Genomic DNA, 12323 nt, shown 5'->3' on the forward strand with positions numbered 1-12323 from the left:
ATTGCATTGAGCTAAACCCGACCGTGATAGTGACTTGAGTTGAAAATTTCCGCCTTCTTCGGCTTGGCTAGGTAAGTTGGCCCTCGATAATGCAATGTTGCCTTTTGGATGCGACTTGTATCGGAAGTGAGCCTGTCTAGTCAATGACTACTATTTCGACAATTTCCGTTTTGCAATCCAAGGAAAAAGCACATATCTTCTTATATCTTCCACTCCACTTCGGATGAAAAGTGCGCGCATACGGCGCCCACGATATTGTGCTACTTTGAGGCTCTTGAATGACATCGCAAGTGTGCCCCTCCATATACGGGCTAGTTCCTGTAAAATGAGGTCAGTGCCAACGGTGGACTAAAGCCGAGCCGAGATCCTTCCCCAGACCTCCTGCGCCCGCCAAAACTCCACGTACACCTGTTCATTGGGAGTTGTCAACGCAATGGCAGACTTCGTCAAGGGTCTCTTCGGGGGGCAGAAGCCTATACCTGCCCCAGCTGCTGGTGATGATGGTACGTAGCCCCCACACTGCCCGCACAATGGCACGCCCAGTTATTGCGGGAACACAACAAGATATGCGCACGCTGCTAACAACACCAGACTTTGCCGACTATGCTGGTGCTCCTGATCCAAAGCCGGCAGCCATCTCGCCCGTTACGACTCTCACCGGCGCTGCGCAGGCGGCTCCCACATCCCTCGGCGCGAACCGACCGTATACGGCATGGTACCGCGTGTGGGAGCGCACATCTATAGATGATTTCCAGCTGGAGATGTACATTCTGCCCTTCCTCTTCCTCCTTGTTGCTTTCCACCTCTTGGGCACCAACCGCAACCGAAGCAAAGCGAAGACATGGATCAAGGCACACGCCCCTGTTCTGACGCAGGAATTTGCCCAGGTTGGCTATACGCGCCCGCAATCCGAGCAGTCTGTTACGGATGTCGACAGCCTGCTCAAGGAGAAGGCCGCCGATGAATTCCAGACCTACGCAACCGGACGCCAGAACGTGGCTTTCGTCGATTTCAGGCTTACATTCTCCAAGGGCTACAACCCCTTTATGTGGCTGGGAGACCACATGCTCCCTCTGTTCTTCGAAAGCTTTCCTCCTCCTATCGAGCGCGTTGGGGCCACGGCATACGTATTCGATGGCCGTGAGACCAAGATTGCTCCGTCATATGGTCAGGGCGATGCCAAGAAGGTTTCCAACAGCACTTTTGACGGCTTTGTCTTTGCCGTCGTGCACAAGGATATGATGAAGCGCATGCGTGAGGACCGGTACGACTTGTCTCTGACTACCACCCGCGACCACGCCAAGTTGCCAGTATGGACCACCGTCATGAGCGAGAGCGCCGAGGTTACAGATATGCTGCTCACCCCCGAGCTCATCAAGGCCATTGAACAAGCTGGAGACAACTTTGAGGCCATTATCGTCACCGACCAGCCGATTGATGCGCCCAAGAAGTAAGCTTACAGTCGCCCGTACATAAACTGAGCTAACACGAAGCAGTCTCGAGGAAACCAAGCCTCGCAAGCGTATTCACCTCTCGCTCAAATACTCATCAGACTACACAAACACCATGCCCCTATTCCAGTACTTCCTCCGCCTCCCCGATTTCTTGGCCACATCTGCCCACTTCCGTCCCGAAGCGCTCCGTCGCATCAAGCAGACGCGCGACGAGCAAATTGCCAAGATCCGCAAGGCCGAAGACGAGGAGAAGGCCGAGGAGCGCAAGCTCGCTCTGGACAAGCTGAAGAAGGAGCAGCGTGACGCTAAGTTGGGTCGCTTGAGCGCCGAGGAGCAGCGCAAGTTTTTGGAGAAGGAGCGCGAGAAGAATGCTAGAAAGGGCATGAAGAGGAGTACGGTTAAGGCTTAGAAGGGCTTGCCTGGAAAAGGATGGAAGGCTGGAGGGGGGCTTAGGGGGGATGTTAGGGGATTGGGAAAAGATAATGCGGATGGGATGAGATGGGCTTTTTATGATTAGTGTCATGTTGGAATGGTTGGGATGGGATGGGATATGCATGCTGTGATTTCAGGATGTATAGTTTATAGCCCCCCCTTTGCGGTTTTGGGGGGTCTGTATGGAAAAAATTGTGGCGAGGGTTAATACCGAAGTCATTAATTGAAACTTTTTTTTTGCAAGATAGGTTTGAGTCATATATGTTAGTGACAGTGGTGATTTATGTGCAAAGTGTTCAATTTATACGAGTTTTACTATATGCAAATGCTTTTGTCTCGTGTTGAGTATGGAAGTCTCGCAGGTAGCAGAAGGGGTACTTGCCTAGAGATTTGGTACCTATGGTAAATATATATATATAAATTATAGTGACTCTTGGCTAGCTATCCTCTTAGATACACTGCACGGGTTGTCGCTAATATCTATTTCATTCGCACCTTTACTATTAATCGTCTCGGTGATTTTTCTTGCTAGCTCTGTAGAACGTGGAAAATAGTAGGTGTAGGGTTATCTATGAATGCATGTATGATATGTAGATTGTTGAGGTATTATTGGCAATGATACTTGTCCCAGCAAATGCTAGAGACTTGGCAAGTATGCGACATACATAATGTCGAGGGGGGGGGGGGCGGGAAACAAAAATCCAATATCTCATGAATATTTGAAAAGACGTTTCCGAGACTTGGAACTTTGTCGACGAGGAGGGTTTTTTTGGGGGGGAGGGGGATCCTTTCTTTCATACATTTTCCCTTTCTTCGACAATAGGGAAGTATATGGGTGATATGATTTGCTTGTATCTGAAGTTATATACTCGAATCTTATTTTCGTCATGATTGGTTTATCTGAAATATAGTGGGGTTTCGAATTAAGAAAAGGGAGGGAGGGTAGCGTTCAGTGTTGATTGTCCGTTTCTTTCTTTCTGGATATCTTTGGGTGGGATATATTTTATCTGTTGCGTTTACTCTCATTGGGTTTTTTCTTATACATTTTTTTTCTTTAGTTCTTGCGTATATGTGAAGAACTGGGTGGTGATTCATGGGGAATTCGGTGGGTCTAGTGTCATAGATTCAATACTGGGTTCTTTAGCTTGACTATGTGATATAGAGGAGATGGAAAATTAGTATTTTCATGTCATTGGGGAAGAGGTTGGAATTATATTACTGGTAGGGGTTGAGTGAGTAGGTATTTCTCGGATGAAGAGTTTTGTGGATTTTATGTTTTTTTGTTTGGATGCTTGTATAAGAAACGGGAAGTAGCAAAGATTAAGAATAGAGTAAACAAGGGCGTAGGACATGGCTGGATGGCTTTTAGATGTATGAATGAGGGTTTCGTTTTCTGACTGTTTCTTTGAGAACGATATGTTTGTTGTATTTAGAAGCTTATTATGTCATGTTGTCGGTACTTTACGTGAGGCTACACATAAGTGTAGAACAAATATCAGTATTTTGCTTATGACATTATAGACCAATTTTGTCGGTATCTAATATTTATTGATATATTTATTGCATCAAAATATATCAAGTTGTGGAGTGCATTGTCAGATGTTGACCGTTCCTACTATTTTTAGGAGCGTCCTGAATATCGATATTGATTCTCTAGTATTTTCCGCTCAACTGGGTGACAGTAAACTTGTGATAATCAATTTGTTGTACAAGCCTATTGAAACTGTATTCTTTTTTGTTGAGATTTCTTCTGCTATATCTAAAAGGCAAGAAATTATCATAGTTGGGATTACTTTTCTCTACACTAATCATTTTATTAATCAACATTTCTTTGGGAACCCCGCTTGATGGTCAAGAGGACTATTGAAGAGCGAGTTCCATGGATGACTTATGGGATAGTACTCAACAAATGGTGGATTCGTTCTTTCACTTTTCTGTGGGTTGTTTAGTCAACAAGCATCGATTGTATCTGCAGCTAAATGCATACAACGACTCCACGGGCTCGGTAGGGGAGTTGTTCCAACCACACTAATGCAACCCGGTGTGCCCGGGTGCTACAACATGAGGCAAGGCCTCGCAGCTCTTGTAAACTAGTGGATGGTGATAAGCGTGCTTAGATAGGCATTGATTAGTTGGTAAGCAGCCCATACATGGCACTATTGCTTTGTTGTTCCGGGGAAGTTGGAGGGTGCGGTGTGGCGGGGCTAGAGAGCAGGTGCAGGGTAGCTTCCACGTCTTGCAGTCTGCTCTTGCTCCCACTGGATAGCCGAGACACACAATCCTGCAGGCAAGGCAACTCATCACCCACCATCTGTAAACACATCAACAAACACACACACACACACAAACAAACAAATAAACAAACACGGTACGACTCAGATGCGCCGATTCATCTATACGAGATCGATGTCGAGACTTGATACACGGACCTTGGGCAAGCCGAGCAGTCCGGCCAGGGGGCGCTGCTCTTTGGATATCGTTGGGGCACACGGCGGCTCCTCAAGATTACCGTCCCAGGATGGCCTGTCGCCTCACGAAAAAGAAAGGTGACAACGCAGCCAAAGAAACCGGTTTTTCTGTGACGAGCAATCGGAGAAATGCAATTTTTCTGGAGCAAAGAGACGGACTTTTCACATGTTGTCGCAGGAGGGCCATGGGGAACCCTGCCTGGCGGGCTGCCGACATGTCAGTTCACGACAGCATCCTGGGATGCGGGCAATAACGGGAAGAGCATGGCAGGCAGGAGCGCCATTGACAGAGTGGACAATTGAGCGGGCGGGCGTTATGATGGGCTGAACGGTCCACTGTGATGAAACTGGAGGCGCCGCGCGTGCTGCATGTCAGGGCTGGGCGCACACCATGGGGGAACGATGGATGATGCGGCCATGGAGAACCACGGTTCGCCTGGATGGTGGGTGGTGCGCGGTGCTGTTTGTTGACATGGACAGACACGGACACAGACACGAGCTGAGCAGAGCTTTTCACGTGATAGTCCGGAGGATCCGTGATCAACAGCAAGCCACGGAGCTTGGGCGCTGCAGCTTGGGCGCGCCGGCAGCCAATGGCGACGCGCCGAAAATTGGGAGGCTGGGGAGAGGTTGGAGCTATGCAGAGCTGGCTGCGGTGCAACATGGACAGGCTCAGCTGAAAATGGCGCGTATGTGCGCATTATCGACGACATGACGCATGGCAGAGGCTGGGCGGGCTCCAATTGCAAATGCACACGCAATACAAGACCGCCCGGCCCTCGTGCGGTGGTCTGTTGGCGGCAATGGTCAATGGCGCTCCAGCCAGGTCGGGGAAGCTCCCGGCAGCCCTGTGGAGCAGCGCCTCGATGGAGAGCAGCGATTGCGATACCTTGGGACACTTTGGGATATGCATCGCCGGGCCAACAGCCGTAGATGGGATAATGGCGCGTCAGCAATTACCTCGGTGCCAAAAGGGCCGTGGATTGATGGATGCCAGGCGTGTGTCCGCCCACGGCACAGGATGTTGCTACGCGCTAGTGCCCGGTGTAAACAAGACCTTACCCGTTTCGGACAGCTCTGCAAGAGCTTCCCAGCCTCCACAACCCTGCGGAGACGAGACGGCACACCCAGCAGAGGCCTAACTGACCGCCAATCTACTTGATCCCCTCGTTGGTTTTCTGACTCCATCTCTCCTCCACCACTACGACACCCCGCTTACCGCATCCAATTGCGCATCTTGAAGCTGCTGCACGTCAACACCACAAAGCTGGCGCCCCCCGAGTAAAATCGCCCATCACCAATTCCTCTCCACGTGAGACCTTAAAAAGGAGCCAAGAAGTTCTTTCTTGATTCCTTTCGAATTGTTTTCGAACGGTTCGAAGGGTTTTCAAGCAAGAACGACCAGACTCCGTCAAACTGGATTTTGAAGCAAGAGTACGCCGTTTTCCCCGCGCCCCAGACTTGAATAAATAAGGAATTGTGCTAATTCGAGTAGGTTCCGATCCCCTTCAGTGTCTTCCCGTCTGCGTATCGGAACGCGGAAGTTAAGGACTCTACCAGTGTTCAGGTAGAACAAGAAGCACATCTTGAATACCAGGCTTCACACGGACGGGAAGGTCACGAAGAAATCCACGAATCCTTCTCCGCGACCGTCCATCGGCCACATCCCCCTCCTCCCAAATCGACCACCTCGTCTTCATCTTCATCTTCTTCGTCATCGTCGTCGTCGTCATCCTCTTCTGCTTCCTCTCGTTCTAAGCGTCGCCACGACACTCAGATCAAGGAAGAGGTTCGCATCTACGAACAAGAGCGAATCCGCCGTTCTCAGCCTGCTCAGTCCCAGCACGCCCAGTCTCAGCACGCTCAGTCTCAGCACGCTCAGTCCCAGCACTATCAAGAGTCGACTCATCAGCACGTCCACACTCAGCAGCAGCCTGTCCAGCACCGTGAAGAGGTTCATATTCACGAGCACACCCGCTACGCTCAGCCTCAAGCCCCTGCCCCTGCTCAAGCCCAAGCCCAGCCCCAGCAGCAACGCGCTCAGTCGTACGCCCAGTCGCACGCCCAGTCGCACGCTCCGTCACACGCTCAATCGCACGTACAGTCGCACGTTCAATCGCACGTTCAATCGCACGTTCACTCTCACGCTCAGTCCCACGCCGCTCAATCTCACGCCCAGCCTCACCCTGAGCAAGCTCAGCACGCCCAGCGTACGGACCGTGTAGAGTTTGAACGATCCCACGACCGGTAAGTAAGCTCCATTGTTTTGCCAGCGCATCTTCGCACGGATCATCACAACAGACCAGCCCCCTGACGCTAGCGGCACCCAGCCCCCTCGCCACGCTAGCCTCATTAGTTTGTTGTTGTCCTAGCGACATGCAGTCCCCACTTTTCCCTCACCTCCTCTAAGCTCTTCCTTGCCCAACCCCAAGCTGACCTTCCTTTCTTCCTTCAGCTACCAATCCCAACCTCCTCCTTCCTCTTCACACTCAAAAGTCGAGGTCCAGGACACAACCTACGACAGACACTTCAACACTGTTCACGGCCCTGCCACCACCGTCACTCAATCCCAACTCGACGTTACTGAACGTCAGTTCCGTGAACGTACCCGACCCATCGTCGCCGGTGCTAGCTACTCCAAGGAGACATACACCACCCAACGCGGTACCTATCCCAACAACAGGAAGGTTGACAGTGTTGACTCCCATCAAACTGAGGTCCGAGTAGAAGAATCTGCTCGTTCCACTGCTGCACCCCCCAAGAAGTTCAAGCGTGATATGGGATATTACGACAACGAGGGCAAGTACCATTCGTTTCGTCAAGGAATCTCCAACGCCGCACACAAGGTAGCCGACCGCGTTCAGCACCCCATCCACCCTCACCGCCACCACCACTCTCACGAGCACTCTTTCGCCGGAGCCAAGTACGAAGACCAACGCGAGGAGGTTATCGTTAAGGAGAAGTTCACCACCACTGCTCCTACTGTTGCCTCTGCCCACCCCATTCACTCCGGAACTCCTGTAGAGCGTGTCGTTCGCGTCCACTCTTCAGTCCCACCCCCAGCCCCCAGGTCCGTCTCTGTCGCACCTGCTCCCGCCCCCAAGTCTATCGCAACCGCGCCAGTCCCTACTCGCTCAGTCCGCAAGATGTCTACCGCAAGCACCATCACCATCCCCTGCCACCACATCCGCATTGGCGATCTCCTGATCCTTCAGGGCCGCCCTTGCCAGGTCATCCGCATCACCACCTCCTCCCAGACTGGCCAGCACCGCTACCTCGGTGTTGACCTCTTCACCAAGCAGCTCCATGAGGAGTCCAGCTTCATCTCCAACCCTGCCCCCTCTGTCGTTGTCCAGAACATGCTTGGTCCTGTCTTCAAGCAGTACCGTGTTCTCGACATCCGCGAGGACGGTCGCGTCGTCGCCATGACCGAGGGTGGTGATGTCAAGCAGGGTCTTCCCGTCCTTGACCAGTCTGGTCTCCTTTCCCGCTTGACAGAGGCCTTTGACAACGGCCGTGGCAGCGTCCGCATCCTCGTCATCAACGACGATGGTATGGAGATGGCTGTTGACTTCAAGGTTGTCCACGGCTCCAGGCTGTAGATGGTTTCACTCAACGGTATGTCTTCTCTTTCATCCATGCCTTGCACCTTCATGTCGTCTAACATCTACTCAGGTCTTATCCAAACGTTCTCTAATCAATCCTTGGGCGTTTGTATCCTCATGACCACTATGTCTTATAAATGTGTTCATAACTTTTACATGCTTGCTTAGCTGGGTAGCATTGGGCTTGTCGCTTTGGTCATCTGTCGCTGCCTCGGCGCGTCAGTTGGTTGGGGTGTCAAGTGCATACCTACCTTGGTTAGGTGATGAATTTATCGGTGCTACGTGTGTGTGGATAGTTAATGAATTGCGTCTCCTTTAACAATCTTTGCTGCCTTTTTGCCTTTGTGATGTTCTCTTCCTCCCCATGTACGCGTTTGCGTTTGTTGTTGTTGTTCACGTCTGCCCCCTGGTTATCATGGCCATAGCTTCCTGCAAGCGCCCGTTCGTTCGTGTCGCTTAGTACCCCACGTTTTCCTTTCCATGTCTCCACCAGTTTTGTGACAGCGTGGACACACCCCGCTGTCGTGCATATAGGGCTCAACCTTCCCCCCCCTCTGTCTCTCTCTCTCTCGCCTATGTACGAGAAAAAAAACATCCTTGTTTGTGGACATGGGAGGGCTGTCATGTAGGTCTGGGGAAAGGTTTGCCTCTTGGTTGATTCTTGGCTGCCAAATACACGACGACAATCAGTTATCAAGGATTTTGGGCATATTTGAATCGTACGAAGTTGGGACTTGGGGCTCCTGTTCTGACTCGTGAGTAGAGTCGAGTCGAGTCGAGTGATACTTGGTCGATGTGTAAAAGACCTATTTGAGGCAAGGAAGAAAAGAAAGAAAAGAAAGTGGTGGTGATGGTGATGGTGATGGTGGGGGTTTTGTGACTGTGTGTATGTTTGTATTTCTCTCTGCACACCTGCTTGACTTGGTTTTATGATTTTAACTGTCTGTGTGTGTATGTGTGTGAGATGAGCATAATGGTTGGTGGTGGACCTTTTTTTTGTCTTACTCCTACTTGTTTTCCTTTACCTTATCCTTATATCTTAAGGAAGGGGGGTAAAGAGAGAAAAAGAGAGAAAAAGAGAGAGAGAGAGAGAGAGAGAGAGAGAGAGAGAGAAGAGAAACTTTGAAACTTCTCGTTTTTCTCGTGGATTCTTGCGTTGTAACTAGAGACTTGGATACCAGAACACCCCCTTATAACTCAGACCCAGCCTTTTTCCAGCCTTTTTTTTCAAAAAAAGTAAGGAGGTGGTGGCAGAATGGCTACTGTCTGCATTCTTCTTTTTCTTCATCGTGTATGTATGTAAAGGGTGAGCAAGACTATTCTGTTCGATATGTTTCCCGTACTACGTACATTGGCTCCTTGGAAAATGGAGGGGAACGGGCACGAGGTAGGCAGGTAGGTAGAAGGCGTTTTTAGAGGGAGAAGCGGAGAGAGTGGTGGATGAGGTAGGGTTTTGTGGGAGAAGAGGAAGGGGGTGGTTTCTGCTGGTTGTGCTGGGGAGAGGGTGGTATGCGTAGAGAGATAGGATGGAGTAGAGGTGACTTTCGTGGTTTCAAAGGGAGAATAGGTGGACTGGAGGGTGGATGGTGAGGTGGCATGTTTGGGTGCTAAGAGAGATGTTGGTTTGGGAAATACAAGAGACGGAGACTGCTCTTGATGTGTTCTTGTTACTAATATGCTGAGATTGCTCATGTTCGGTTTCTCACTGGATGCTCGCTTCGGTATCTGCTTCGTCTGGTCTCATCTCCGCTAGTTTCTCACATGAGGTATCACAGACGAATACCATGCATGTCCATATTTTCTGAGGTGTCTGGTTAGATCGAGTAAACGATACAGGAAAAAGTAGCATCAACTCGCATCCCAGTACATCACATGCTTCATTTTCACAAGCTCAAACCACACTTCACGTGAGACATGTTTATCAGTGAATCAAAAATAAACAGTTTGCTAATTATTTCCCTCCATTGAAAACAGCCAAAAGATAGCCCCTCAAGGAATGAACACTTGTTTTTTTTTCGTAACGTTTACACGTTCCTCCCCCGGATAATGGGCGTAACATCGTTTACGCATTCCGTAAGGGTACAAAAGAGAAATACATGACATCAATGGAAAAACACAACCCGCTTACTGTCCGCCCTTGTCAGCTGTGGCCATCAGACTACCAATAAAACTGGTGATAAGCCTGCTCTGTACGGCGACAATGTCGTCTGGTACAAGCCAAATGGTAGCGCCCATCTTTCGTGCAATACTAATGGCCAGCTTGGCGTTCTGGTAGCACTCGTCGTCATTGCGACCAGGGGCAACGAGGTCGTAGTCTACGTATGAAGGCTTCATGCCGGCCAGAACATCGAGAAGGAAGATGGCGTTACTGAGAGAGGAGTCCTTGAAAGAGCGGATCTGGCTGTTCTTGCCGCTCTTCCTTGCCATGTCGTTGGCCCACTTGATCATGTCTGCATCAGCAATTTCACGCTTGCCGAGCTGCTGGGCAAGATCGTTGAGGGTGGAAACAATGTCCTTGCGCATCAGCTGCCATACGAGACCCAGAGTAAGTGTTCGCTGGCCGTCAGTGATATCAGCGCCCTGGATACCAGGCAGCGAGAACTGGTTTTGCTTGCCAAGCTCGACAGCGTAGTTTGTGTTCTCGAGAGCCTTGAAGCGCATCAATTCTTGACCTTCGCGCGGCTTGTTGACGTGTCGCCAGCTCACGCTGCTTGGAATGACCTTGTCGTATGCTTGAAGAATGACGGTACCATCCTTAAGGTCCTCGTAGAAAGACTGCACAGCCGGCTTTACGTCAAGGGAGTTGAGCCAGAGAGTGAAGACACGAGCTTCACGCTCTCCTGTTGCATCGAAGTCGTCAATTTCGGCCTTTTCTTCCTCTGTGATGGGGTCGAGGCAAGGGTGTGTGTTGAACAAGTTGGCGACGAAGGCCAAGTTGAGCCTGGGGTTTCCGGCTACAAGCGACTTGGGGGTAAGGAACTTGCGGCATTCGAGGGCATCGGCGTTCTGCAGGACCATCTCAGCACGTTGGAGAAGATCAGTCTGCTGAAGTGGAGAGCGAGAGCAAATCTCGGGCGCTAGCTGGCTGAGAAGGACGGTGTAGTTCTCGCCATCCTTGACGTCAGTCGAGAAGTTGGTAACACTGCAAATGTCAGCCATGATCGCCATTTAGAAAAGGTCTATTCCGGCTTACGTCCTGTGCCACTTGGCGTTCTTCAGGTGGTAGTTGAACCACCTCAGCAGAATTTGCTCCGGAGGCAGGCGCAGGAACTGCTCTAGGGTCTCATCGTCCTCCAAAAGCCTGTACAGCTCTGGGTGTAGCTTGATATCGATCTTTCCCAACAGACCTCTCCTAATGATCTGCCAGATGAGACCCAAAATCAAGTGCTCTCGCACTTCGATGATATCTCCACTACCAATGTTGACAACCGAGCAACCAATACCCTTGGCTGACTCAATGACAATGTTATTGTTCTCACTGAAGTGGAAGTTGTTCAGCGCCTTGATCTTCTTGCCCGGCTTGTTCAACACACGCTCATCAATGGTGTCTGGTACGCTGTCGTTGATGAGCTTGGACAGGACTAGACCATCCTTACAAGCATCGAACATCTCAAAAGTGTCGGTTGGGAAGGGCAGGCGGTCGCCAATATCTGGGTCACCGGCAAGGACGGCGTTGATATGGCGCGTAAACTCGGTTCGCTCATCCTCGTTGATGGTGTGGGTGACATTGGCAGAGGAGCCCTGGACCTGGATCCTGCCACCGCCTATGCTACCTTTGGAGGCGTGCCCTGGGTTGGAGGGTGAGTTGATGCTGGTAGCAGTGCCGGCCCGTGGGCGGGTTGGGCCGGTAGACATGCGCTGTTGGGCTGGAGACGAGACTCGCAGTTTTGAGATGAGCTGGGAGGGTTAGGGCCGCCATGGCTTTGCAGTGTGGTGCAGTGCATACATCTACGTAGTCGTCAAGCTCTACTCTCCTCGAGGAGTCGAGCTCGACCTCTTTCAGGGCTTGTCGTACGACATCGTACGGCTGGTGCTCCGACTGCTGGGCGGCCTTGATGACTGTCGACTCGTCGAGGTAGCCATTGTCGTCGACATCGAGCTTGCGGAAAGCGTCCTGCAGGCCGAAGATCTCGCCCTGGTCGAACTGGGGATACTTCCTGGTTGCAATGGCATGTTAGCACTGGTGGAAGACGGCGGACGGGCGTGGAAGCGAGGGGGGTGTGCGACGTACTTTTGCAGCTTGATGATATTCATGTTTGCAAAGTGCAGAGGAAGAGGTCGGCGGGAGAGTCGGGTGCGGAGCAAAGGGATATACTAGGCGGCAAATTGAGTGCCTGGCTCCGCCTCGTTGCGCGTTTGATCAG

The 12323-nt window shown here is 51.1% G+C and overlaps 3 protein-coding genes across 3 annotated transcripts; 2 read left to right on the forward strand and 1 right to left on the reverse strand.

The window, feature by feature from the left end:
• Nucleotides 1-433: 433 nt before the first annotated feature.
• Nucleotides 434-1863, forward strand: COCMIDRAFT_28810 (uncharacterized protein; the record flags this gene model as incomplete). Its single annotated transcript, XM_007692706.1, has 3 exons — nucleotides 434-503; nucleotides 592-1450; nucleotides 1497-1863. 3 exons carry the CDS (start codon nucleotides 434-436, stop codon nucleotides 1861-1863), a joined length of 1296 nt encoding a protein of 431 aa, XP_007690896.1.
• Nucleotides 1864-4771: 2908 nt separating this feature from the next.
• COCMIDRAFT_7863 (uncharacterized protein) lies at nucleotides 4772-7956 on the forward strand (the record flags this gene model as incomplete). Its single annotated transcript, XM_007692701.1, has 3 exons — nucleotides 4772-4816; nucleotides 5850-6601; nucleotides 6810-7956. The coding sequence occupies 3 exons, from the start codon at nucleotides 4772-4774 to the stop codon at nucleotides 7954-7956; spliced, it is 1944 nt and encodes a 647-aa protein (XP_007690891.1).
• Nucleotides 7957-10083: 2127 nt separating this feature from the next.
• COCMIDRAFT_103120 (uncharacterized protein) lies at nucleotides 10084-12213 on the reverse strand (the record flags this gene model as incomplete). Its single annotated transcript, XM_007692714.1, has 4 exons — nucleotides 10084-11101; nucleotides 11153-11856; nucleotides 11906-12116; nucleotides 12191-12213. 4 exons carry the CDS (start codon nucleotides 12211-12213, stop codon nucleotides 10084-10086), a joined length of 1956 nt encoding a protein of 651 aa, XP_007690904.1.
• Between the last annotated feature and the right edge of the window lie 110 nt (nucleotides 12214-12323).

The sequence above is a fragment of the Bipolaris oryzae genome (genome assembly GCF_000523455.1).
Source record: "Bipolaris oryzae ATCC 44560 unplaced genomic scaffold scaffold_138, whole genome shotgun sequence".
NCBI classification, from domain to species: domain Eukaryota; kingdom Fungi; phylum Ascomycota; class Dothideomycetes; order Pleosporales; family Pleosporaceae; genus Bipolaris; species Bipolaris oryzae.